The 27,288-nt window shown below is 54.9% G+C and overlaps 1 protein-coding gene and 2 pseudogenes across 1 annotated transcript; all 3 read right to left on the minus strand.

The window, feature by feature from the left end:
* Positions 1 to 2,202: 2,202 nt before the first annotated feature.
* On the minus strand, positions 2,203 to 5,972 carry LOC140912234 (perforin-1-like; annotated as a pseudogene).
* Positions 5,973 to 7,463: 1,491 nt separating this feature from the next.
* LOC140913714 (perforin-1-like) lies at positions 7,464 to 15,344 on the minus strand. The gene is made up of 2 exons (XM_073350517.1): positions 14,789 to 15,344; positions 7,464 to 8,577 (listed from the first exon to the last, which is right to left on the minus strand). Exons 1-2 carry the CDS (start codon positions 15,322 to 15,324, stop codon positions 7,464 to 7,466), a joined length of 1,650 nt encoding a protein of 549 aa, XP_073206618.1. The 5' UTR covers positions 15,325 to 15,344.
* Positions 15,345 to 20,950: 5,606 nt separating this feature from the next.
* Positions 20,951 to 22,271, minus strand: LOC140912269 (perforin-1-like; annotated as a pseudogene).
* Between the last annotated feature and the right edge of the window lie 5,017 nt (positions 22,272 to 27,288).

Raw genomic sequence — 27,288 nt, forward strand, 5'->3', positions numbered from 1 at the left:
GTTGCGGGGGGAGGGGGCTAGTAAACAGGACTCCTGGGTTCCATCCTGGGCTCTGGGAGGGGAGTGCGGTCCAGGGGCTAGAGTTGAGCAGGGGGGACGGGACCGGAAGCCAGGACTCCTGGGTTCTATCCCCAGCCTCCTGCTTGGCTTACCCACGCCCTCTCCGTGCCTCAGTGTCCCCAGCTGTAAAACAATCCAACTGATGCTCACTTCTCTTTGCACAGGGCCCAGCCCTGCTCTGATGTGGCTCTGCCCCCCAGAGCTGCGCTGACCTCTGTGGTCTTGATTCTCACGCTCCCCACGGGGAGGGATGGCAGCTGTGCAAGGCTGCCTGCTGGTGGGAGCAGGCTTCTGGCCACATCCTGGTGCCGTCTCTGCTCACGAGTTTACTGGCAGCCCGTGACTCATGTGGCCACAAAAAAGGTGGGCCCCAGAGGCTGCAGCATTCTGCCTCCATCTACAGCCCAGCCCTGGCCCCACGCATGGCTGCGGGCTTTGATGTGGATTGCGAGGTCCCCTTTGAAATGGGAAGGAAATGGCCACGCCCTGACAGGTCCCCTCCGCTCCACCCCAGAGGCAGCTGCATCTCACACACCCCTTGGGTGGGGGTGGCTGTTGGGTTAAGATAGGAGCCGGCGCCCCCTAGAGGGGGAAGATCCCTTTTCCTACCCCATGAGAGTCAGTCAGTGCCCCGCCCTGGAGCCAGATTAACTCCTGCCAGCATCTCAGAAGGGCCCAGTCATCTCTTCCCTTGTGTCCCTACGGCATTGAAAATGTCAATGCCCTGACCCATGGAGCTCTGTGGTAGGAAGAAAAGACATGAGAAAGGGGGCAATGGGGGGCACATAGAGCCCTTGACATAGTGGGAGGTGGAATGGGGGGCCTACAGAGCCCCTGGTATGGGGGGAGGGGCCAATGGAGGGGCCCACAGAGCCCCTATATGGGGGGAGGGGGGACAATGGAGGCCCACAGAGCATGAGGAAGGGGGACAATGAGGGGCAATAGAGCCCCCGGCATGGGGGGAGGAGGATGGGGGGGCCCACAGACCCCCCGGCATGGGGGGAGGGGGATGGGGACCTTCAGAGCCCCCAGCATGAGGGGAGGGGGAAGGGGGACCCTCAGAGCCACCAGCATAGGGGGAGGAGAATTGGGGGGGGCATAGAGTCCCCGGCATGGGGAGAAGACAGGGGCACACAGAGTCCCTGGGAAATGGGGGGAGGAGTCACAGGGAGGGGGGCACAGAGAGCGCTGGTGCAATGAGCTCAAATTCCAGCAGCATCGGAGGGTGCAACCCCCCTAGTTTAACACCTGACAAGGACTAAGCCTGGTCAGGAGATTCCCAGCCCACCAGAGCGGGGCCAGAGCAGCAGGGAGCGGGGCTCCCGGAGGGCGTTCCCGGGAGGAGGTGCCAGAGGGCACCAGACGTGGTCAAGTCCACCTCGAATAAGTGTATTTGGGCTTTGCTTCAATTTTTTTGAGAGCGGCGGCCTGTGGGAGTTTGGGGGCTTGTTTTATTTGGAGGTAGCTTCTTTCCTTTGTGTACGAAGAGTCTTCGGCACAAAGCGTAGGGTGACCCGAGAGCAAATGCGAAAAATCGGGACGGAGCCGGGGGGTTCCTTTGTAAGACAGAGCCCCGACTCTTGGGCCTGTCCCTATGAAAGCGGGACGTCTGCTCACCCGACCAAAGTCGCGCCATAAAACCGGTGGTCGGCGCGGTTTCGGTGACTCATGCCCGTCATCAGAATTTGAGGAGCCCCCGCTCCCGCTCAGTGAAGAAAATCCCGCCCCCTCGCTGCATCCCGCGCCGGAAGATGCTTCAACGGTTCCACGCGGGAACGTCCCACCACGAGGCACCGGAGCCCGCGGCGGGTGGCGAGCGAGAGGGTGACCTCTTTCCTTAACAAGGGAAGTCCGTGAGCGCTTATTATTTTTAATGTGTAACTTCCTGTTTTGGCAGCAAAGAACTGGAACTACTGAAAAAAAGAGAATGGAATTTGTATAACACCCCCCCCCCACACACACACAAATACACACACAACTCATTCCTCTGAGATGGGTTGGGCTTGTTTCAGGCCCTTTTTTTTTTCTTGTGAGACTTGGAGCTGGGGCCCCTGGTTTCGGATCCCAGCTCTGGGCGGGGAGGGGAGGCTAGTGGGTTACAGCAGCGGGGGCTGGGAGCCAGGACTCCTGGGTTCTATCCCCTCAGCCTCTCGCAGGCACGTACTCCTGGCAGCGGTGGCCCCCGAGGTTGGGCCCGCACTCCAGCGTGTAGGAAAACTTCAAGTGGCCATGTGCGAGGTGGCAGGTATGTCTGACATCCCTGCTGACCTCGAGGTCAGTGGAGCAGCGGTCCACGAGGTCATTCTCCCACAGGTCACTGTCCCACCCCTCCATTTCCATTTTGGGCCACGCCGGCAGCGTCACCCAAAGTCCAGGTCATTGAATCAGATGGGGTCGTTATCTTCCTCACCGTAGCCCGTCTGCAGCCGCTGGCCTTGGAACAAGAACCTGACGTAGGCGTCGGTGGCAGACGTGGGGTCCTCCCGCAGGTCTTCGGCCCGTAACAAGTGGACCTTCATTTGGGCCATGCCCCGCTCGTGTGAGCAGCATGTGGAGTCGGTGAGGCGGCTCATGGAGTAGTCGCATTTGCAGGGGTCCCAGGAGTAGGTTTTGCCCCCCTCGGGGAAGCTACGAGGGCAACTCCTCCTCTGTCCCCGCTCAGCCACGTACTTCTTCGCTGCCTGCCTCAGTGCCTCCCGCCTGGGGTCGTCTGGCCCCACCAAGGCGTGGCTGGGCGTCGGAGAGTAGGAGACCAGGCTGGGGCTGGTTTTGAGGCTCTCCACCCAAGCCGAGAAGACCCCAGGTCGGCACGGTGCGGTGCTCCAGGCCGCCTGGGAGAGCCACTTGTACCAGTGGCTGCTCCACTCACGGCCCGCAGAGTTTGAGGGAAGTGGCCCCAAGCCCAGGTTCAGTGAGAACTGTGAGACCAGGCACGCCTTGATGTCGGAAGCCGTCAGCCCATCCAGTACCGCCTGGCCAATGTAGTGGGTGCCATACATGGCCAGGAAGGGCCGGTATGCGGCTGAGTCATAGCTCGGTGGGAGGCGGCTCAGGGCCGGGAGAAGTGGGGTGTCAGCGGGGGGGTCTTGGGGGATCCTCAACCTGCCCAGAGGGGAAAGAGAGAGGAGTTCGGAGCCAACCAGAGAGACCCCTGGCACCTTCCCCCTGAACAAACTGGCCCCACCTTCCCAAGTGTCCTCCCTGTGGCATCCCTAGCAGTCAGTGCTGACCTTATCACCTCAATGCAGTGCTAGGGGGTGCTGGGCTGCAGGGAGCAGGGCAGGGGGCCGGCAGGGGGCGCTGGGCTGCAGGGAGCAGGGCAGGGGGCCCGAGAGGGGGCATTGGGCTGCAGAGAGCAGGGCAGGGGGCCCGAGAGGGGGCGCTGTGCTCCAGAGAGCAGGGCAGGGGGCCGGCAGGGGGCGCTGGGCTGCAGAGAGCAGGGCAGGGGGCCGGCAGGGGGCGCTGGGCTGCAGAGAGCAGGGCAGGGGGCCGGCAGGGGGCGCTGGGCTCCAGAGAGCAGGGCAGGGGGGCCGGCAGGGGGCGCTGGGCTCCAGAGAGCAGGGCAGGGGGGCCGGCAGGGGGCGCTGGGCTGCAGGGAGCAGGACGGGGGGCCGGCAGGGGGCGCTGGGCTGCAGGGAGCAGGACGGGGGGCCGGCAGGGGGCGCTGGGCTGCAGGGAGCAGGGCGGGGGGCCGGCAGGGGGCGCTGGGCTGCAGGGAGCAGGGCGGGGGGCCGGCAGGGGGCGCTGGGCTGCAGGGAGCAGGGCGGGGGGCCGGCAGGGGGCGCTGGGCTGCAGGGAGCAGGGCGGGGGGCCGGCAGGGGGCGCTGGGCTGCAGGGAGCAGGGCGGGGGGCCGGCAGGGGGCCGGCAGGGGGCGCTGGGCTGCAGGGAGCAGGGCAGGGGGCCGGCAGGGGGCGCTGGGCTGCAGGGAGCAGGGCAGGGGGCCGGCAGGGGGCGCTGGGCTGCAGGGAGCAGGGCAGGGGGCCGGCAGGGGGCACTGGGTTGCAGGGAGCAGGGCAGGGGCCCGGCTGGGGACACTGGGCTGCAGGGAGCAGGGTGGGGGCTAGCAGGGGGCGCTGCAGGAGATTCTCACCTGCAATACACTCAGGACACCTCGTGGCATATGAACATGTACCTGTCATGCAGCTCCTTCTGGTAGGCATAACCAGCGAGCCGGGATTGGGACACCCCCCCCAGGGCCAGGACAGGGGACTCATCCGGCAGCCCCAGCTCCGACTTCCAGTCATTTTTCACATCCGACGTTATTGCCCGGGCCACGTCCATGGCTGACGCTTCCCCCGAGCTGCTGAGGTCCCGGTTGCAGGACCCTCCAGTCAACCACAGCCAGAGGCACCCTCTGCAGCTCCCCCCGCCCCCGCAGCGGGTTCTGGCACAGGCTGCAGGTGCTGTTTGGGCGGCGGCATAATCTGGTGTCCACCAGGTAGGCCCCCGTCCACTCCAGTGTGGTGAAGTCGGTGTCCTCCCCCACCAGATTGTGCACAGGCACAGAGGCCGTGTTCTCACCGCACACCTCAGCTTTGCCTGTGTAGCAGTAGGGGGAGACCCCCTGGAGAAGGAAGAGGAGGAGGAGAGGGATGAAGGCAATGGATCTGGGCTTGGCTAGTGTGATGGGATCCCTCACCTGGTCTCTAAGTCTCCCTGGAGGGAGAAAACAGAGAGAGCCTTCATTAGCTACAATCCAGTGGCAGGCAGTTCCACAGGCACATCACATCCTAGCAGCATCACAGCAGCCTCTATGCTGCTGCAACCCTCCCTGGATCTGTGATGAGAGATCTGCAACACACCTACACTGTAACCTGCCCCACCTTGCCCTCCGAACCTAAAGGAGAATTGCTGCTGGGTGTGGACAGTATAGGGGCTATGACACACACAGGCTGGCATTTCTGATTCAGTCCACTAGGGTGCACTGGGTTTAGTTGTGTGTAGTAGGGGACCTGAGACATGTGGGTGGGTAGTTCACATTTCCTCCAACAGATGGAGGTGCAGACATGCACCTGCATGCTTGTGCACACCCCTGGCCCTCCCCTCATTATGACTGGAACTGAATCCCCCATGTGAGCTGCAGCCACTAGAGGGTGTCATTGCTCTCTCTCTCTCTCTCTCTCTCTCTCTCTCACACACAATGCCTGATTCCCTCCAGCAGGGGGCAACAGGGACAGACAGACAGACACCCTTGTCCTGAATGCCCTTCTCATCTGACATCCTAAATTGCTGTATGTGCCAGGATCCCTTGCATGACACTGAGGTGCAGCCAGCTCTGGGGTGGGGCAGCTGGAGAACAGCCAGATTGTGATGCTGCATGGGGATGGCTCACCTGGCACTGAGGTGCAGCCAGCTCTGGGGTGGGGCATATGGATAACAGCTGCACAGACAACACCGCACAGGGACGGCTCTCCTGGCACTCAGATGCAGCTACCTCTGGGGTGGGGCAGCTGGATAACAGCCAAACACAATAGCGCACAGGGATGGCTTGCCCAGTTCTGGGATGCAGCCAGCTCTGGGGTGGGGCAGCTGGAGAAGAGCCAGCCACAATGCTGTATAGGGACGGCTCGCCCGGTGCTGGGATGCAACCCCCCTGGGGCAGGGCAGCTGGATAACAGCAGCACACACAACATTGCACAGGGACAGCTCGCCCAGCTCCTGGATGCAGCCACCTCTGGGGTGGGGCACCAGGGAACAGCCCCCCAGAGAGCCCTGGGAAGCACCAGCATGGGCACTGGGGTACAGTGCTCCCCCCGCCCACCTACACAGACCCCAGCATATCAGCTGCTCCCTCCCCCTGCACCCCAGCCTGGCTCTGGCCCCCCTGCCCATCCTGTCCCCCCGGGCTCCCTGCCCCCAGGTTACCTGTGCGAGCAAAGAGTAGGGCTCCCGGCTGGGGATCAGGGCACATTCCCTAGCCACTGGCTGCTGCCTGCCCCCGCAGCTCCCGGTGCTGAGTGCTGGAGTCACAGAGTTTCCAGGGGCCGCCCCACCCATGCCAGGCACAGATGTCAGCACTGGGCTTGGCAACTGGGGAGAAAGAGGGACTTTCCCTGGACTGGAGCAAGGGGGAGATGGCTGGGGGGAAGGGCTGGATCCTGATCTCCCTGATCCCAGTGTCAATCCAAAGTGGGGTCTAGGGGCTGGGAACCAGGACTCCTGGGTTCTCTCCCCAGCTGGGAGTGGGGTTGAGTGGTTAGAGCGGGGGGGCTGGGAGCCAGGGCTCCTGGGTTCTCTCCCCAGCTGGGAGTGGGGTTGAGTGGTTAGAGCGGGGGGGCTGGGAGCCAGGGCTCCTGGGTTCTCTCCCCAGCTGGGAGTGGGGTTGAGTGGTTAGAGCAGGGGGGGCTGGGAGCCAGGGCTCCTGGGTTCTCACCCCAGCCCTGGGAGGGGAGTGGGGTTGAGCGGTTAGAGCAGTGGGGGACCTGGGAGTCAGGACTCCTGGGTTCTATTCAAAGCCAAGGACTTGCTGGGGAGACAGGCTGTCTTTGTGGGTGCTGGGGCACCCCCCAGAGGCAGTGCTTTGGCCCCTGCCCTAGACCCAGGCGGGGAAGTTTCAGGCAGGAATCCGAGCATGACACCAAAGCATCTGACTCATGGTTGCTTCAGCCAAAGGCTTGAATTTTATTTCGGGGCCCAGCCTGGGGGAGGGAAGAAGAAAATAAAATGAATGACACCAGGCGAAGCTTGCCGTGAGGGGCGGGGCCCCCAGTGATGGGCGGGGCTATATGGAGAGGGGGGGGCTCAGGACAGATGTGGGGAGGGGCGGGGACACGGGGTAGGGGGAGTGGTAGGGTTTAGGCATGGGGCTGCACTGAGCCTTTCTCCCGGCCTCTCCCCCACACCCACCTGGCTGTGCCAAGATCGGGAGGGACTGAGTCGTCCCCCCCCCGTGTGTGTGCCAAGAACTGGGGGGACCCGAGCCCCCCCCTGCGCCCGTGTGTGTGCTGGGATGAGTGTGTGGGGTAAACCTGTCTCCTCGCCCTCCATGTGTGGGCTGGGGTCTGGGGTTCAGGAAGGAATTTTTCATTGATGGGGTGGGAGGGCCAGTAGGGATCGGGGGAAGAAATGGGGGAGGGGCACTGGGGGTAAGATAGGGGGTGAAGGAGGGACTTGAGGGTCAGTTGAGGGGGCTGAGGGCCCAGTGCTAGGGCGGGGGCAAAGGGGGATCCACAGAGCGAGACACCAGGGCGGCTCAGTCAGCTCTCCCTTTCCTTTATTGTGTGGGACGCTCATGCTCTCGCCCCTCCATTGCTACCCCCGGAGCCCCGTCACCCCCCGTGAGAGAGAGCCCACCCAGCTCCTGGTGAAGTGAGGTCACGGCAGATGCCCCGGGGGAGAGGGGAGACCCCTGGCTGCGGGGGCGAGGTGGGGCGAATTGCTTGTCCTGGAACATCCCTCTGAGCTAACCCTGGGCTGCCCCATAGTTCCCGGGGCCCTGGGGGACATAGTCCAAGCAGTGGGGCCCGCCCAGGCTGGGACCACACACCAGGCTGTACCGGAAGTCCAGCCGGCCGTGGTTCAGGTAGCAGACCTGGTGGCGACTCTCTCCAGAGCGCAGCGGCTCGTCGCATGTCCCTAGTAGGTCGTCGTCGTACTTGTTGTCCTCGTCCCAGACCTGGAGGCGGAGCTGGCTGGTCTCCGCCACCCGCACGTGCCCCAGGTCCAGGTGGACGTCCCAGACCGGGTTGTCGGTGTTCCACACGGTTGCCGTCCGCACCTCCCGGTCCTGGAAGTAGACCTTGACGTAGGCGTCTGTGCGGCTGGTGTAGTCGCCCCACAGGCCGCTGGCCCGCTCCACCGTCACCGTCAGCTTCCCCTGACCCCGCTCCCGCGAGCAGCACATGGTGTTGGTGGAGCCGTCCCCGGGGCAGACGCAGGAGCAGGAGTCATGGGCGCTGCGCTGGGTCCCCGGAGGGCAGCTGTGGGTGCAATTCCTCCACAGGGCCCTCTCGGCGATGTACTCACTCACCGCCCGCCTCAGCACCTCCCGCTTGGGGCTGTCCTGCCTCACCAAGTTGTGGATGGGGTGCAGTGAGTAGGACACCAGACCGGGGCTGGCTTTGAGGCTGTCCATCCAGGCCGAGAACACCCCGGCGTCCTGCCCCTCAGAGAACAGCAGGTCAGCGTGGCTGTGGCCGCCCGTCACCTCGGTGTGACGCTCGCTGTAGGTCTCGTGGAAGGTCCGCTTGAAGTTCTTCTTCTTCTTCTGCTCCTCACACTGGCTGAAGGCCGCCTGGGCCCTGCCTTTCCCGGCCCCAATGCTGGCAGAGGCCTCCAGGCTCAGACAGTCCTTGACCTCATCAGCTGTCACCCCATCCAGCGCTGCCTCACAGACCCTCACGGCCGTCACATCCCGCACCCGGCCCCCCAGCTGCAGCTGGGACACATAGTGGGTGCCGTAGGTGTTGATCAGCTGACGGTACTCGAGCCGCGAGCTGCGGGTGTAATCCTCCGGGAGGTCCCTCAAGGCCCGGATGAAATGTCTGGTGAGAGGAGGTTTGTGGGTAATGCGGAACCTGGGAGAGAGAAATGGCCACCATGTGACGTACTGTTGGACATCGGCAACTTGTAGGGGTAGAGCTCAGTGTTCTAGATCCACAGACTCTAAGTCCAGAAGGGACCCTTCTGGTCATCTAGTCTGACCTCCTGGATAACACAGGCCAGAGAACTGCCCTGAATTGATTCCCGTTCGAACTAGAGCAGGTCTTCTAAGAAAAAACATCCATCTCAATTTAAAAATTGGCCATGATGGAGAATCCACTGCAGCCCTTGGTAAATCGTTCCAGTGATTAATCCTGTCACTGTTACAAATTCACACCTTATTTCCTGTCTGAATTTGTCTAGCTTCAACTTCCAGCCACGGGATCATGTTAGACCTCCCTCTGCTAGACTGAAGAGCTCATGACCAAGGGTTTGCTTCCCATGGAAATTTAGTCTTATATGTTGCCTGCACCTTTACTGAATTGATGCGAGATTCAATTACTTTTATACAGGTTACACAGGATGCTTGGAGTACATACTAGTGTATTTTATGCGCTTGTGATCTCATTGCTTGTAACTGCCCCCTTCCCTCCCCCCCCGCCCATGGCCTATGATCATGCTCCTGGCAGCCTGACTCAGGTTCCCCTCTTGGCCTGTTCAAGATACTCAACGAGCACCTCTGTCCATTCACATCCCTTCTCCGGTTGGGTTTCAGTCCATGAACAAATATTCAAAATAAAGTTTCAAGTCGGTTCAAAAGTCCACACAACCAAGTTTTCTCTTCCTCTTCCCAGGCCTACCAGGCCAGAATCTGAGCATTTTCCCACTTGCTGTTGCCTCCGGCTTCTCATTATACAACCACCCCCCTGATCTCTCCCAGATGTGGCTCCTGCTTTTCTCTGGGTTGGTTTGCCCCAGAGCCAACCGGTTACACCATGTTATTGCCTTATATGAAAGATTTAAGCTGGCTAAACCAATGCCTAGGAGGAATCCTGTCTTCTGTCAACATTACAGACCTCATATGCCAAACTAGATAACACCGTTGGCCATAAAACAGCCCTATGCAGCTTATAACATAAGAGCGGCCATACTGGGTCAGACCAAAGGTCCATCTAGCCCAGTGTCCTGTCTTCCGACAGTGGCCAATGACAGGTGCCCCAGAGAGAATGAACAGGGCAATTTTGAGTGATCCATCCCTAGTCGTCTAGTCCCAGCTTCTTGCAGCTGGAGGTTTAGGGACACCCAGAGCATGGGGTTAAGTCTCTGCCCATCTTGGCTAATAACCACGGATGGACCTACTCTCCATGAACTTATCTAATATATTTTGAATGCTGTTATACCTTCGGCCTTCACAACATCCCCTGGCAATGAGTTCCACAGTACGAGTCCTGTACATTGCGTGAAGAAATACTTCCTTTTGTTTGTTTGAAACCTGCTGCCTGTTAATTTCCTCGGGTGACCCCCTGGTTCCTGTATTATGTGAAGGGGTAAATAACTCTTCCCCATTCGCTTTCTCCACGCCTGTCATGATTCTATAGACCTCTGTCATATCCACCCCACCCTTAGTCGTCTCTTTTCTGAGCTGACGAGTCTTTTTAATCCCTCCTCCTATGGAAGCTCCCCCTGGGCCATTTCCGTTTGTAAGAAATCTTTTTTGAGATGGGGCAACCAGAACGACACTCAGCATTCAAGGGATGGGCGTACCATGGATTTATATAGTGGCTTTGGGATATTTTCTGTTTTATTAGCTATTCCTTTCCTAGTGCTTCCTGACATCTTAGACTATTTGCTGTTAGTCTACGTTGTGGAAGAAGTAAGTACATTTTTGCAAATGTGCACCCTCACCTTGAGGGCGCCCCCTCATGCCTGGCCACGGTGTTGCAAGGGACTTTGCCTCTGGGGGCTAATTTTTCAGCCGCAGTGATATATCACAGCTGGTCTCTTCCCCGGACATCCTCTCTGGGTCTTCTGTGATTCAGCTCTCCGTCCAAATCCCCTTGCAGGGTTCAGCTCTAGGGGCTCCACCTCAGTTCATCCCCCTTGTCCGGGTACTGACCGACATTGGGCTTTTCCCTTCTGGGTGTCCAAGTACCACTTAAACTAGCCTTCTGGCTTTCATGGACTTCTATCACATGTGGGTACTCACCACCCCTGGCTCAGGGCTCGGCTCGGCTCCTCTCCTTTCCTCTCCAAGAGGTAACCCTGCTCCTACAGCTCTGCTTTCTGGCCACCACCACTTCCAAACAACTGGATCTTCTTCCTCATCAGGAACTCACCCTCATTCCTCTATCTTGGGTCTCTCCTTCCACTAGGTTCCCAGCTCTGTTTAAGTAGTGTCCTCCCTGCTTCACCACCACAGTTGAAGTCAGTCCTCCTAATCAAGCCCCAGGACACCCAGCAGGTGTTACTAGTTAGCCCTGATCTTGCCAGCTCATCAACTGAGGACTAGCTGCTAAATCACAGGCAAAACTGAGCCCAGCTTGCTTCAAAGGGCAGGCCAGCTGGTGACAGTACTTTGGGGGTTCATGCTCTGCATAGGAGAGTTGATATAAATCTTTAAGTGCTGGTCGTAAACATGCTCAGAGGCACATTGTAGATCTAAAAGTCTTTTGCTCCATGGGTAAACTAGCTAGCAATTATGTTATCTGTGACTATGCTATGGAGAGCCACAAACAATCTCATCAAAGTGAAGATTTCTTTAACCTGAAACTTTGCTAGAAAAAAACTTGGTGTCAAACCACCCCACAAGGGAATCTAGGAAAGTCCCTATTAAAATAAAAACCTTTAAAAAGCTTGCACCATGGACCTATCTTTGTTGGTTCAGCTTGAAGGAGAACATAGATGGTTGGGAAATGTTCTCCAGAAGATTGGTCACACTTATGTTTCCTGCTGAAAATCTTCCTATTCCTTAAATGCTTAAAGATGGCCAAGGCTGATGTGTATTTGTAAATGTTTTGTTGCTACACCCACACATTTGTGTCATAAGTTCATGACAGAGTTGTTAGGTGAATAGCAAGACAGTTTGAGTAGTAATCATGTAACAAGATCCAATGGCTGGAAGTTGAAGCTACACAAAAGGAGACTGAAAATAAGGTATACACTTTCGATAGTGAGGGGAAACAATCTTTGGAACTTCTACTAATCACTCTCCGCTGAAACTTCACAAGCAACCAATGACTGACCTTCCTCCTCACTGCCAGCCTTCACCCACACCAACCACTAACCTTGCCCCTCACTCTCAGCCTTCACCGACACTCAACCCCTCACCTTTCCCCTCACCCCCAGCCTTCACCAGCACCAACCCCAACCTTCCTCCTCACCCCCAGCCTTCACCAGCACCAACCCCTGACCTTCCCCCTCACCCCCAGTCTTCACCGACACTCAACCCCTGACCTTCCCCCTCACCCCCAGCCTTCACCGACACTCAACCCCTGACCATCCCCCTAACCCCCAGCCTTCACCAGCACCAACTCCAACCTTCCTCCTCACCCCCAGCCTTCACCAGCACCAACCCCAACCTTCCTCCTCACCCCCAGCCTTCACCAGCACCAACCCCTGACCTTCCCCCTCACCCCCAGCCTTCACCAGCACCAACCCCAACCTTCCTCCTCACCCCCAGCCTTCACCGACACTCAACTCCTGACCATCCCCCTCACCCCCAGCCTTCATTGACACTCAACCCCTGACCTTCCCCCTCACCCCAGCCTTCACCAGCACCAATCCCTGACCTTCCCCCTCACCCCCAGTCTTCACCGACACTCAACCCCTGACCTTCCCCCTCACCCCCAGCCTTCACTGACACTCAACCCCTGACCATCCCCCTCACCCCCAGCCTTCACCAGCACCAACCCCAACCTTCCTCCTCACCCCCAGCCTTCACCAGCACCAACCCCAACCTTCCTCCTCACCCCCAGCCTTCACCAGCACCAACCCCTGACCTTCCCCCTCACCCCCAGCCTTCACCTGCACCAACCCCAACCTTTCTCCTCACCCCCAGCCTTCACCGACACTCAACTCCTGACCATCCCCCTCACCCCCAGCCTTCATTGACACTCAACCCCTGACCTTCCCCCTCACCCCAGCCTTCACCAGCACCAATCCCTGACCTTCCCCCTCACCCCCAGCCTTCACCGACACTCAACCCCTGACCATCCCCCTCACCCCCAGCCTTCACCAGCACCAACCCCAACCTTCCTCCTCACCCCCAGCCTTCACCAGCACCAACCCCAACCTTCCTCCTCACCCCCAGCCTTCACCAGCACCAACCCCTGACCTTCCCCCTCACCCCCAGCCTTCACCAGCACCAACCCCAACCTTCCTCCTCACCCCCAGCCTTCACCGACACTCAACTCCTGACCATCCCCCTCACCCCCAGCCTTCATTGACACTCAACCCCTGACCTTCCCCCTCACCCCCAGCCTTCACCAGCACTCAACCCCTGACCTTCCCCCTCACCCCCAGCCTTCACCGACACCCAACCCCTGACCTTCCTGCTCACCCCCAGTCTTCATCAGCACCAACCCCAGACCTTCCTGCTCACCCTCAGCCTTCACCAACATCAACCCCGGACCTTCCTCCTCACCCTCAGCTTTCAGCAGCTCCCTCACCTTCCCCCTCACTCCCAGCCTTCACCAGCACCAACTCCTGACCTTCCCCCTCACCCCCAGCCTTCACCAGCACCAATCCTTGACCTTCAATCTCACCCCAGCCTTCACCAGCACCCAACCCCTGACTTTCACTCTCACCCCCAGCCTTTTCCAGCACCCAACCCCAACCTTCTCCCTCATCCCCAGCCTTCACCCGCATCCAACCCCTGTGTGACATTGCACCCCATAATGCTTTATAGAAATATGCTTATGAATGTAAATATGACATAACTGGAACATGTTTTATGCTAGATATGCCATGTAACATATCTTTGCAAAGGTTATGATGTACTGGATATATTCATCCTATTCATATGAATGCATCATTTTTATGTCTGAAGTTATGAGCGTTGGCTCTATGCTTGTATTTAAAGTGTTTGCTGTAGGAAGCACCTAAGGCAGATTTAGTTGACATAGTGTGAAGGGGTTATTCAAGTAATGGGGAGCATTTAGCTAACAATGGACCTTGAGAGATGCCAATCCACACCTGAGCTTTCCTGGGAATGTTCAAACAAACATGTAAACAATGGCGTCGGCCTGAAAAAGCTGAATCATCCATAGACTTGCCCAGGTGGCTACAGACTCCATCTTGTTGTTGTGATTTTGCACAGGAGAACAAAGGGGTTTCCACCCACAAGAGAGAGAATATAAAAGGCCCTGGAAACCCCTCCCTTTTGTCTTCAGCTGGCTCAAAAGATAGCCTCTCCACCCCCAAGAGATACCTGAAAGAACCTGGAACAAAGAACAGTAACTACAGGGATGTGAGTGATTGCTGGACCCAGACTAGGAAGGAGTCTAGTCTGTGAAATAAGCTTATTGGAACACCTCTGAGGGTGAGATTTACCTGCATTTAGTTTCCCACTGTATTAGGCTTAGACTTGCATGTTTTTGTTTTATTTTGACTGGTAATTTACTTTGTTTTGTCTGTTATTACTTGAAACCACTTAAATCCTACTTTTTATATTTAATAAAATCACTCTTTGCTTCTTAATTAAGCCAGAGCAAGTAATTTATACCTGGGGGAGAAAACAGCTGTGCATGTCTCTCTATCAGTGTTATAGAGGGCAAACTATTTATGAGTTTAACCTGTATAAGCTTTATACAGAGTAAAACGGATTTATTTGGGGTTTGGATCCCATTGGGAACTGGGTGTCTTGATGCTAGAGACAGGAGCACTTTTTAAGCCATTTTTAGTTAACCCTGCAGTTTTTGGGGGATGTGGTTCAGACCAGATGTGTCTGGCTCAAGAAGACAGGATACTGAAGTCCCAAGGTGCCAGGGAAAATGGGCTCAGAAGTACTCTCAGCACATCAGGTGGCTGTCCCAAGGGGGTCTCTTTGACCCAAGCCATCACACCCTGGCCTTCCCCCTCACCCCCAGCCTTCAGGAACAACCAACCCCTGACCTTGCCCCTCACCCTTTGACTTTAAAAGCACCAACCACTGACCTCCCCCCTCACCCCCAGCCTTCACCTGTACCCAACCCCTGACCTTCCCCCTCAGCCCCAGCCTTCACTGGCACCCAACACATAACCTCTAATCTTCATGCTAACCCCTACCTCTAGTCTTCTTCTCCCTCCTGCCCCTCCCCTGCCCCTTACGTATAGTATGCGCAGGAAACCTCATGGCTGGTGAAACTGTATTTGTCTTGCTGAGACTTCTCCGTGCTGAACTCTGCCAGTTTGGAGTGCGAGCCGGCCAGCGTCACCTGGGTGTTGGCGCCGGGCTTCACTTCTACTTCCAGCCCCACCTTCCAGTCATTCTGTACCACGGCGTTCGCCGCACGGACCATGCCCATGGCCGACTCCTTCACGGCGCTGGAGAGTTTCCTGCGGCATGAAACCTTCTCCCTCCAGTCCGCCGCAGCCAGCGGCAGCCTCTGCAGCTGCCCCTCCAGCAGCGAGTTCCGGCACAGGGTGCAGGTCCCATCCGGGCGCTGCCAGTGGCTGGTGTCCACCAAGTAGGCCCCTTTCCTACCCAGTGTGGTGACGTCGATGCCCTCTCCTACCAGATTGTGCCCAGGCACAAAAGCCGTGTGCTCCTCGCACTCCTCAGCTGTGCCCGTGTGACAATGGGTGGAGACCCCAGGGAGGAGAATGAGTAGGAGGAGGGGGAAGAAGGACCTGGGTCTGGGCATGGCCGAGAGGGGATGTCGGTCTCTGAATGACCCTGCAGGGAGAATCACGGAGAGATTCTGCATTAACAACAATCCTGTGGCTGGCAGTTCCACACATTAACATGCTGTTAAAGTTACATCCACACTGGGCTCCTCAAAGCAGGGCCCAAATACCAGTGAAATTGGGAGTCTGGGTGCCTTGCACTTCTCCTATATCCATAGTTAACACCTTTTCTTTTAGGTGCACTGCAGTTAGTTTAGACCCATGGGTCCAGCGAGCCTGCTATCCTGCCCCTCCCTGCCACCCTCGATCAGACCCATGGTCCCATGTAGCCCAGTATCCTGCCCCCTCCCTGCCACCCTGGATCAGACCCATGGGTCCAGCTAGCCTGGTATCCTGCCCTCCCACATACTCTCTACCAGGGGGGTGGGACTATGCCCCAACATGATTTGTGGGTCACAGGGGCTGTTGTTGAAGGAGTGAAAATCTCTCTGACACAGGATGTCTCAGAACATGAAACTGAAACTTAGAGTGAAGCTGGAGAGGGGCGGGGGTGGGATGTCACCCCAGCTTGTGTGTGTATGTGTTTCCACTCGTCACATAAGGGCTGGAGCTCTGACCCGTGGAAGGGAAAGAGGAATCTCAACCCACGGCCCGCTGCTCGTCCTGCACTGAGCTCCCCACGACCAGCTCTGCTGGTGCCCCTCAACCCCAACCCACAGCCCCCTGCTAACGCAGAACGGGGTTCCCCCCACCCCCACAGCTCTGCGGGTGCCCATCAATTTTGAAGTTCCTTTCAGTGTGATAAACAGTCATATAAGACGATTCGATAGATAGATAGATGGATGAGAGGGGTGTATGGGGATAGATAGATAGATAGATAGATAGATAGATAGATACATAGATAGATAGATAGATGAGAGGGGTGTATGGGGATAGATAGATAGATAGATAGATAGATAGATAGATAGATAGATAGATGAGAGGGGTGTATGGGGATAGATAGATAGATAGATAGATAGATAGATAGATAGATAGATAGATAGATAGATAGATAGATAGATAGATAGATAGATGAGAGGGGTGTATGGGGATAGATAGATAGATAGATTAGATAGATGAGAGGGGTGTATGGGGATAGGTAGATAGATAGATAGAACTTCTTCACATCTTAAACTCTTCCTACCTCTGGGGTCTAGATCTGGTAGAAAGAAACAATCTGACAGATCTCAAAGTGAAGCTTTCTACATCCCCAGTTAGTACTAATGAGAAAGGCTTGATGTTTGGGGGGAAGGGGAGATGGAAGTCAGGACACCTGGATTCTTGTCCTGGCTGTTGGAGGGGAGTGGGATCAAGTGGGTTAGAGCCGGGGAGGGGGGAAGACCTGGGAGCCAGGACTCCTGGGTTCTATCCCCAGCTCCAGGAGGGGCCTGGGAGCCCAGAGATTCTCCCTCCACCATTCACTCACCTGCTGGGGGTGACTGTCCCGGGGCTGGCAGGGCCGATGAGAAAGGCCCAGGCTTGGACGGCGGGGCAGCTCTGACTGGCGCGGCAGCGGGTGTGGCAGGGAGCTCTGGGATCTCCCCCCACTCCCCCATCACTGACGTCGCAGGCGCTCTCTCCCTGCCCCAGCACCGTGCAGCTGCAGCGAGGGGCGGGGGGAAGCCTGTGGTCAGAACCGCTCTTCCTGCCGCTAGAAGAGCAGCGCTGCCCGATGCTGCATCTTGAGTCAGAGGGGCTACATGTGCGAGGCAGGGGGGCCATCACTCTAGGGGAGGGGGCTACGGGAATCCCGTCCCCGTTCTGCCACATCTCCCAGGCCCCTTTTTCTCCTGGCCTGTGCCCCATGATTCCACCCGACTGCTTCCCAGCAGGAGCATTCTGCTCTGGGGTGGGCTACGCCCCAGCTCCATCCTGGTCTGCACCGCTTGGCTCCCAGTTCCCCAACTGGGCTCTGTGACCTTAGCACTCGGCCACAGTTTGCACCTCCCTCGGTGCAGAAGTAGCTTGCAGGTGGGACCACTCTGCCCTGCGGTCTCCTGCCTCCCAGCCCCATCCTGGCCTGGCCTTTGTGGCTCCCCGCTTCCTGATCCGGGCTCTGGGATGAATGTTTGCACCCCCTTCCACTACCACAACTGGGCCATGGTTCAAGCTACGAGATGCCTGTGTTGGCCCGTGTGTCTCGTAAGTGTCGCCACGTCCTTGATCTCCCCCCCACTCCCTAATCTCTGCTGTACCACCAGCCGCTGGGCTCCCATTTCCGCCCAGCCCGCTGCCCCCTATCAGCTTGTAATGTTGCCCTGGGCACTGCAGAAACGTGCTGATTTTATGCTCCTCATCTCCCAGTGTGAAGGCACCAGGGCAGGGGGAGGGCTAGGGGGCAGCAGGATGGAGGTGGGCTGTGCCAGCTAGGACCATGTACCCTGAAGGAGCTTGCTCTGAAGCCACTGGGTGTGTGGTGGGGCAGGAGGAGGCTATGGAAAGATCCTCTTCAGTCCACCATGCGTCTCAACCACACTCCCGCCGGCTCTCCGGAGCCGCCCCATCTCTCAGGCTCTGCACCGTGATCCCAGCCTTCATTCCAGGGACAGGTCAGGAATTCAGAGCCGCTCCCCACCCCCTGCTAACACCTTCTATGCGTTGTAGGAACTGACCTGTAGGTGCATTTAGCTCACAGTTGGGCAAACTTTTTGGTCTGAGGGCCAAATATGGAAATTGTATGGAGGGCCATGAATACTCATGAAATTCAGGGTTGGGGTGCGGGAGGGGATGAGGGCTCTGGCTTGGGGTGCGGGGCTGGGGTTGAGGGGTTTGGGGTGTAGGAGGGTGCTCTGGGCTGGGACCAAGGGGTTCCGAGTATGAGAGGGGGATGAGGGCTAGGGCAGGGGTTTGGGGCCTGGGAGGGGATCAGGGGTGCAGGCTCCTGGTGGCGCTTACTGGAAACAGTGACATGTCTCCCCTCAGACTCTTATGCGGAGGTCTGGTGCCAGCAAGGCGGCTCTGCACGCTGCCACGTCTGCAGGTGCCGCCCCTGCAGCTTCCACTGGCCATGGTTCCCAGCCAATGGGAGCTTTGGGGGCCGGCGCTTGGGGTGTGCAGAGCGCCCTGGCTGCCCCTACGAGTAGGAGCCGGAGAAGGGAGATGCCACCTCTTCTGGGAGTCACACGGAAAGCCCCCAACCCTGCTCCCCAGAAAGAGCTCGAGGGCCGGATTAAAAGGTCTGACATGCTAGTCGCAGCCTGCAAGCTGTAGTTTGCCCACCCCTGATTTAGCTGATCAACTGCCTGGGGGCTTTACGAATCCAGGCTGCCAACTGCTGGAGGGAATCAGAGATACACCAGTAGAGGAGGACTATTACTATAATTCCCCAGCCCCCGGGGCCAGCCATGTCTTGGGGCCAGATCAGAACCAGCGACCCCTAGAGGGGAAAGGCCCCGTGTCCCATTCGCCAGCCCCCTGAGCCAGCCAATCCCCCTGTTCAAAAGTCAGATGAGAGCTGAATCCACTTTAAGGGAAAATTCCTCGTAACCCCTTGGCAATAGCAGAGTCTTGCTAATATCAGCTCGGGGATATTAATGCCCCTCTAAGAACACTGCCCATCTCCCTGTATCTCTTTCCCACCCCCACTCTGTCCCCGACAGAAGCCATTCGCATTGACTGGCATTAGCCACTTTACACTGTAGCCCCTCTGGCCCAGAGCTCCCCCTAGTGTTCCAAGTATTGCAGCTACTCATTTCTACTCTACATCTGGGTCCAGCCCACTGAGGTTGGAAGAATGACAAGGCTTTCTGCTTAGAAATTTGCTTTCACACACATTTATTGAAGCAGGGAGATACATTTGTAAGACATTCAGAGAGCTGGAATCCTCCCAGAAGCAAATAATTTTGCTGTGGAGCTGCAAAGCTGCATGGCAGTTTTCCAGACAGGAGATATTTAACTTGCAATCAGTAGGGTTCAGAGTTAACAACCATCATTCACCAGTTAACTGCACAATGGAGCTATTAATCTAGGCTCTCACAGATGCAGATAGGGGTGAAGCAGTAAAATGCTTTAATCCCCAAATTAGGGGGAATTTGCCCTTCCCAATGTGACCCCAATGCAGTGCCCTCTCCCTGAGCCTGATGACAGCTGGAATCAACAGCCCTGTGGCATGACTTCCTACCAAGAGGATGTGATATATCTGCATCACTGCTGACCATCTGAGCAGGGATGGTGGGTGGGGCCTGCACATTCAGGATGAGATAATTAATCCCAAAGCTGCTGGGTAGTAGTGGAAAGTAAGATAAATGACAGTTAGGGAACAGCCCCCTAGTGAATGAGGACCCTGGGAGTTCAGAACCATGTCCATTCCCTGGGAGTTCAGAATCATGTCCCTCCCTGGAATATCTTTGGGTTTCTGCAGAGGGTTAATCCCTGATGCCACAATAGGACAGGGGCTTAGCTTTGCTCCTGATGATCTCTTTTCAGCTGGATGCACTAGACCGGTAATTACAGTGGGTGGATGGATACATGGGCTGAGGGATTAGTTGCATTGCCGGCACATATTGGTTGACTGGATGAACTTGACATTCATTGGTTGCTTGCTTGCACTGGCTACACAGGTTGGTTGGACGTACATAAGGCATTAGTTTCTTGAATACATCAGATGCACTAGATACATACACTGATTGGTTGGTTGGATGGATACATTGGATACATTGGTTGAATTGGTTGGAAGGTTGGCTGGATACGCTAAATAAATTTGTTGGTTTGCTGGTTACATGGGACAGCCTAAACACCTTCGTTGGCTGGCTGGCTTTTTACGTTGGATATGCTAGATAACATTTATTGTTTGTTTGGATGCACTGGATACATTCATTGGTTGGTGGTTAGCTGGCTGAATATGTTGGATAACATAAATGAAACAATTTGTGGGTTGGTTGGCTGATGGTTGGTTTGATGGGGTGGGGCAGATAGGTTGGCTGCAGTAGGTATATATTTTGGTTAGTTGGTTGGATGGATACATTGCATGACTGGAATCACTGGACACACTGGTCTGATGGATCTGGGATATTTTCCCAGAGGGAGCTGTGAGGATGACGGGCCCACAGGAGCAGACAGTCTCTTGTGGCATAGAAGACACAGATTCCCGAGCAGGGGTGACAGCATGAAGCCCAGTAGCATCAGCAGAGCGGGAACTAGGAAATGCTCTGGGGGACAGGGGTGCTATTGATCAATGCACACCCATGCCCCACTCCGATCCCCTGTCTGTGGGGTTCACCAGAAGGCCTCCACCTCCTTCCCCTTGGCTGTGCTCTGCTGGGGTGGCTGGGAGACATAGTCGAAGCAGCTCGGCCCCCCGAGGTGGGGCCCACAGCGCAGGCTGTACTGGAACCAGATGCGGCCGTGGTTCAGGTAGCAATCCTTCTGGTGGGGCCCCCCAGCCTCCAGCGGGATGTCGCAGCTTCCCAGCAGGTCATCGTCCCACTTGTTGTCCTCGTCCCAGACCTGGACTCGGATCTTGCTGGCACTGGTGATGCGGACGGTACCGAAGTCCAAGGGGACGTTCCAGATGGGACTGTTGTTGACCCAGATGGTGTCAGTTCGGATCTCCCTTCTCTCAAAGAAGACCTTGACAAAGGCATCCATAGCGGTAAAGTAATCCCCTCACAGGCCACTGACTGTCTTCACTATCACCACCAGCTTCCCCAGGCCGCTCTCCCGCATGGCCACCTCCATACTCAAGCAGTCCTTGATCTCGTTGTCAGTCAAGCTGCTCATTGACGCTTTGCAGACTCGCATGGCTGTCACGTCCCATGCCCAGCCCCCCAGTTGCAGTTGGGACAGGTAGTGGGTGCCATAGTTGCTGATTAGCTGCTGGTACTCCAGCTTGGATTTGCTGTCGTACTGCTCTGGGAGGTTCTCCAGCGCCAGAGTGAAATGGCTGGTGAGTGGGGGCATCTCGCTGACCCGGAACCTGGTCAGGGACACAAGAGGTGGATGCTACTCAGCCCGGTGAGTCAGCTGAGGTCATTAGCTGCGTATCCTAAGGCCCCAGCCAACCCACAAGTAAGGATCTAAGCAGGTGGCTCCTACTCAAAGCAACCACCCACTCTGCTGAATCTCACAATCTTGCTGGGGATACTGCCGGCTGCTTGATAGTTATGACAGACTGCCCCCACTCTGGCCACGGCAGGTTGCTGGGCAGTCCTGAGACTCAAGAGAAGAAAATCCCCCATAGCTGGCCAGTCACAGGTGGTAGATAGTGCCTTCTAGAGGGGAAGGCTCCGTGTCCCATTCCCTGCCCCACTGAGCCTGCCAGTCCCTCCCTTCTGGACCTAGATTGGAGCCATCACCCCCTAAAGGAGAAAGGCCCCATATCTCTGTGTGGTGTTGCTGTGATCTGAATTCCAGGTGATGCCTCCCGACCCAGGCTGGCTCTCACCTGTAATAGCCGCAAGAGACCTCGTGGCTCACAAAGCTGTATTTGTCCATCAGTGTGTGGTCTACCACGAAAGTCATCAGTTTGGAATGCGATCTGGCCAGCGCCACCTGGACCTTAACCTTGGGCTTCACAGGCATGTCCAGCCCCACCTTCCAGTCATTCTGCACTGTGGACGCTGCGGACTCCATAATGCCCATCGCTGACTGCTGCACCGAGCTACTCAGCTTCCGGCGGCACGAGATGTGGACTCTCCAGTCCACTGCGGCCAGAGGCAGCCTCTGCCACTGGCCTCTGCAGTCGGTTCTGGCACAGGATGCAGGTACTGTCCTTTTGCTGTCAGTGGTTGTTGTCCACCAGATAAGCCCCCTTCCTGACCATCGTGGTCACATCGATGACCTCCCCAGCCAGGCTGTGCCCGGGCACAAAGGCCGTGTGATTCTTACATTCATTGACCGTGTCTGTGTGACAATGGGAGGAGGCCCCAAGGAAGATGAAGAGGAGGAGGGGGATGAAGGCACCAAATCTGGGCATGGCTGACATGACGGGTTCCCCCACCCAGGAGGGGCTGTTGGTTCTGAACGTCCCTAAAGGGAGAGACACACAGAGGTCCAAAATTAGTGACAATCCAGTTGCAGTCAGTTCCGTTGTTTAACTTTGTTGTAGAGACAGAGGCATCCACCTACCACGCATGACATCAGCCATGTTCTGTAGCACACCTATGAAAAATTTGAGATCTAGGAAGCCTGGAAGCATTATGCAAATGACGTGATATCTCGTTTGCATGTTTGACTTTGGATTACGTAATTTGCATCAATTCCCTCCCATCCCTCTTTTCTGGGTGTTGTAATCCCAGCACTAACCACGAGGCGGGTATAGTTTCACATTCCCATCTAGAATATGCAATATAATAAGGGACCACTGAAATTGCTCAGTGGAACCAATAGAGGGCAGTGCCATGTGGACAGAATCCGTGGCTGGGTCTGGTCACTAGGAGGAAGTGAGAAGCCACCCACAACCCGTGGCTTGCAAGACATAGTCCCCCAGATGGTGGGTTTTATAGCCAGCGACACCAGTGGGAGCTTTGTCCATGCTGGCTGTGACTGGTTTCCCTGTAGAAGCCGCTGGGCCCCCCTAGTTGCCTCACAGAGTTGTGGATTTGATTATGTTTAACGACCACCGAAGGGTCATTTTCTGGAGTTTCTCATGGTCAGAATCAGACCCAGCATACAGTGCTGTGTCCTTTACACTGTGGCTGTTGGGGAAAATGGCAGGAAACCCTACCAACCTGCAGGAGATCCTGGGCCCACCTAGCCCAGTATCCTGTCCCCACCCTTTTGCCCTGCATCAGGCTCATGGGCCCATCTAGCCTGGTATCCCGCCTCCTCCCTAAAACTCTGGAACAAACCCCAGGCCCATCTACTCTGGTATCCTGTCCCCTTCCTTCTGCCCCAGATGCTTTGACCACCTCACCCCTCTGTTTGCGTCCCTCTCGTTACTAACCACAAGGAATGCTGGGTTAAATGTAGATTTGAATTGTGTTTCACTTGGGTTGGAACTGTACAGCAATGCTGGCTGTGGGGCAGGAAAGGGTGACAGCTCTGCATCCTGTCAGGGTAGCAGGCTCGGACTGGGAGGGGACAGTAAATGTGTGAATTTGCCCCAGCATCACTGGTCAGGAAAATCACATTTGAATATTAACTGCTTGGCTCTGCTGGTGCCTCTCAATCCCCACCCGTAGAAAGGTGACCAGATGTCCCGATTTGATAGGGACAGTCCAGATATTTGGGGATTTTTTTTATATGGGCTCCTATTACTCCCCACCCCCTGTCCCGATTTTTCACACGTGCTGTCTGGTCACCTTAACCCATAGCCCCCTGCTAGCCCAGCCCTGGCGTTCCACCCCCCTGCCCCCACTCTGCCAGTGCGCCTCAGTCCCAACCTGCTGCCCCACTGCTTTGTTGAGAATAGAAAATCAAACAGCCTGCAATTGCAAGATGCCTCTGATATGAAAGATATCAACCGTGTAAATTAATTGTCAAAAGCTGATTGGCAACGTGGTCTAGGGGATAGAGCATTGGATTGAGAGCCAGGACTCATAAGAACATAAGAATGGCCAGACTGGGTCAGACCAAAGGTCCATCCAGCCCAGTATCCTGTCTACCAACAGTGGCCAATGCCAGGTGCCCCAGAGGGTGTGAACTTAACAGGTAATGATCAAGTGATCTCTCTCCAGCCATCCATCTCCACCCTCTGACAGACAGAGGCTTGGGACACCATTCCTTACCCATCCTGGCTAATAGCCATTAACGGATTTAACCTCCATGAATTTATCCAGTTCTCTTTTAATCCCTGTTATAGTCCTAGCCTTCACAACCTCCTCAGGCAAGGAGTTCCACAGGTTGACTGTGCGCTTTGTGAAGAAGAACTTCCTTTTATTTGTTTTAAACCTGCTGCCCGTTAATTTCATTTGGTGGCCCCTAATTCTTCTATTATGGGGACAAGTAAATAACTTTTCCTTCTTCACTTTCTCCACACCACTCATGAATTCATATACCTCTATCATATCCCCACTCAGTCTCCTCTTTTCCTAGCTGAAAAGTCCTAGTCTCTTTAATCTCTCCTCATATGGGACCCGTTCCAAACCCCTAATCATTTTAGTTGCCCTTCTCTGAACCTTTTCTCATGCCAGTATAGGCTTTTTGAGATGAGGAGACCACATCTGTATGCAGTATTCAAGATGTGGGCATACCATGGATTTATATAAGGGCAATAAGATAGTCTCCGTCTTATTCTCTATCCCTTTTTTAATGATTCCTAACATCCTGTTTGCTTTTTTGACTGCCGCTGCAAACTGTGTGGATGTCTTCAGAGAACTATCCATGATGACTCCAAGATCTCTTTCCTGATTTGTTGTAGCTAAGTTAGCCCCCATCGTATTGTAGGTATAGTTGGGGTTATTTTTTCCAATGTGCATTACTTTACATTCATCCACTGTGACGGGGCAAGACCAGATGGCTATAGAAAAGTAGTGGGAGATAGATATATTAGCTCCAGGCTAAACAAATCCCTGGTACCAGGATAAGTGAAATGGCAGCTGCTCCAGGTCAATTAAGACACCTGGGGCCAATTAAGAACTTTCCAGAAGGCAGGGAGAACGCTAGGTTGATTGGGACACCTGAAGACAATCAGGGGCTGGCTGAAACTAGTTAAAAGCCTCCCAGTTAGTCGGGTGGGTGCGCATGTCAGGAGCTGTGGGAGGAAGTTGCGCTGTTGGAGAGACTGAGCAGTACACACCATATCAGGCACAAGGAAGGAGGCCCTGAGGTAAGGGTGAAGTGGAGCTTGAGGAAGTGAGGGCTGCTGTGGGGGAAGTAGCCCAGGGAATTGTACATGTCATGTTTCTAAAAGTTCAGCAACCATAGCTGATACTATTAGGGTCCCTGGCCTGGAGCCCGGAGTAGAGGGTGGGCCCGGGCTTCCCCCCCTTTGCCCCCTGATTAATCACTGAGACTGGGAGACAACAGAGACTGTGCAAGGAAGGATAACTTCTCCTCACCTCCCTTGCTGGCTTATGAAGAAAATGGCTCAGTAGACTGTGACCCTTGTCTCCAGATAGAGAAGGGTTACATGGAGGGTCACAGTGAGCCTCTGAGGCTAGCGAAATCCGCCAGGAAACGTGGGACCCACGGAGGCAAGGACAGATCTTTGTCACACCACATTAAATTTCATTTGCCATTTTGTTGCCCAATCACTTAGTTTTGTGAGATCTTTTTGAAGTTCTTCACAGTCTGCTTTGGCCTTAACTATCTTGAGCAGTTTAGTATCGTCTGCAAACTTTGCCACCTCACTGTTCACCCCTTTCTCCAGATCATTTATGAATAAGTTGAATAGGATTGGTCCTAGGACTGACCCTTGGGGAACACCACTAGTTACCCCTCCCCATTCTGAAAATTTACCATTTATTCCTACCCTTTGTTCCCTGTCTTTTAACCAGTTCTAAATGCATGAAAGGATCTTCCCTCTTATCCCAGGAAAACTTAATTTATGTAAGAGCCTTTGGTGAGGGACCTTGTCAAAGGCTTTCTGGAAATCCAATTACACTATGTCCACTGGATCCCCCTTGTCCACATGTTTGTTGACCCCCTCAAAGAACTCTAATAGATTAGTAAAACAGTAAGATTAGTAAGTTTCTCCCTTTACAGAAACCATGTTGACTTTTGCACAATAATTTATGTTCTTCTACATGTCTGACAATTTTATTCTTTAATATTGTTTCAATTAATTTGCCAAGTACTGACGTTAGACTTACCAGTCTGCAATTGCCAGGATCACCTCTAGAGCCCGTTTTAAATATTGGCGTTACATTAGCTATCTTCCAGTCACTGGGTACAGAAGCTGATTTAAAGGACAGGTTACAAACCATAGTTAATAGTTCTGCAACTTCACATTTGAGTTCTTTTAGAACTCTTGGGCAAATGCCATCTGGTCCCGGTGACTTGTTACTGTTCAGTTTATCAATTAATTCCAAAACCTCCTCTAATGACAGTTCAATCTGTGACAATTCCTCAGATTTGTCACCTACAAAGGATGGTTCAGGTTTGGGAATCTCCCTCACATCCTCAGCCATGAAGACTGAAGCAAAGAATTCATTTAGTTTCTCCGCACTGACTTTGTCGTCTTTAAGTGCTCCTTTTGTATCTCAATCGTCCAGGGGCCCCACTGGTTGTTTAGCAGGCTTCCTGCTTCTGATGTACTTAAAAAACATTTTGTTATTACCTTTTGAATTTTTGGTTAGCTGTTCTTCAAACTCCTTTTTGGCTTTTCTTTTTACTTGTTGACACTTAATTTGGCAGTGTTTATGCTCCTTTCTATTTATCTCACTAGGATTTGACTTCCACTTTTTAAAAGATGCCTTTTTATCTCTCACTGCTTTTTTTACGGGGTTGTTAAGCCATGGTGGCTCTTTATTAGTTCTTTGACTGTGTTTTTTAATTTGGGGTATACATTTAAGTTGGGCCTCTATTATGGTGTCTTTGAAAAGTGTCCATGCAGCTTGCAGGGATTTCACTCTAGTCACTGTTTCAGAGTAGCAGCCATGTTAGTCTGTATCCACAAAAAGAAAAGGAGTACTTGTGGCACCTTAGAGACTAACAAATTTATTTGAGCATAAGCTTTCATGAGCTACAGCTCACTTCATACCTTTTAATTTCTGTTTAACTAATCTCCTCATTTTTGCAAAATTCCCCTTTCTGAAATTAAATGCCACAGTGTTAGGCTGCTCAGGTGTTCTTCCCACCACAGGAATGTTAAATGTTATTAAATGTTATTATATTATGGTCACTATTTCCAAGCCAAGTGGGGTCGAGTGGGTTAAAGAGGGGGGGGGGCTGGGGACCAGGATGCCTGGGTGTGACTCTCTGTATCTCGGGGGAACAGTCTGCACCCCCATATGCAGGCTTATAATATGATTGTGTGGTATCCAATGCAAAATTTGTCATGTCGGGTGTCTTCGGAATGCTCTTGATGCACCGAGCATTGTTGTTATAGTACTGTTATAGGT

The sequence above is a fragment of the Lepidochelys kempii genome, chromosome 6 (assembly GCF_965140265.1).
Source record: "Lepidochelys kempii isolate rLepKem1 chromosome 6, rLepKem1.hap2, whole genome shotgun sequence".
Classification (NCBI taxonomy): domain Eukaryota; kingdom Metazoa; phylum Chordata; order Testudines; family Cheloniidae; genus Lepidochelys; species Lepidochelys kempii.

Bases quoted from the DNA above. Each gene is read 5' to 3' on its own strand.
- LOC140913714 (XM_073350517.1), bottom strand. From the start codon at position 15,324: ATGCCCAGACCCAGGTCCTTCTTCCCCCTCCTCCTACTCATTCTCCTC. The intron at 8,578-14,788 runs GTAAGGGGCAGG...TCTCTCTCCCAG, and splicing joins GTTTCCTGCGCATACTATAC to GTTCCGCATTACCCACAAAC.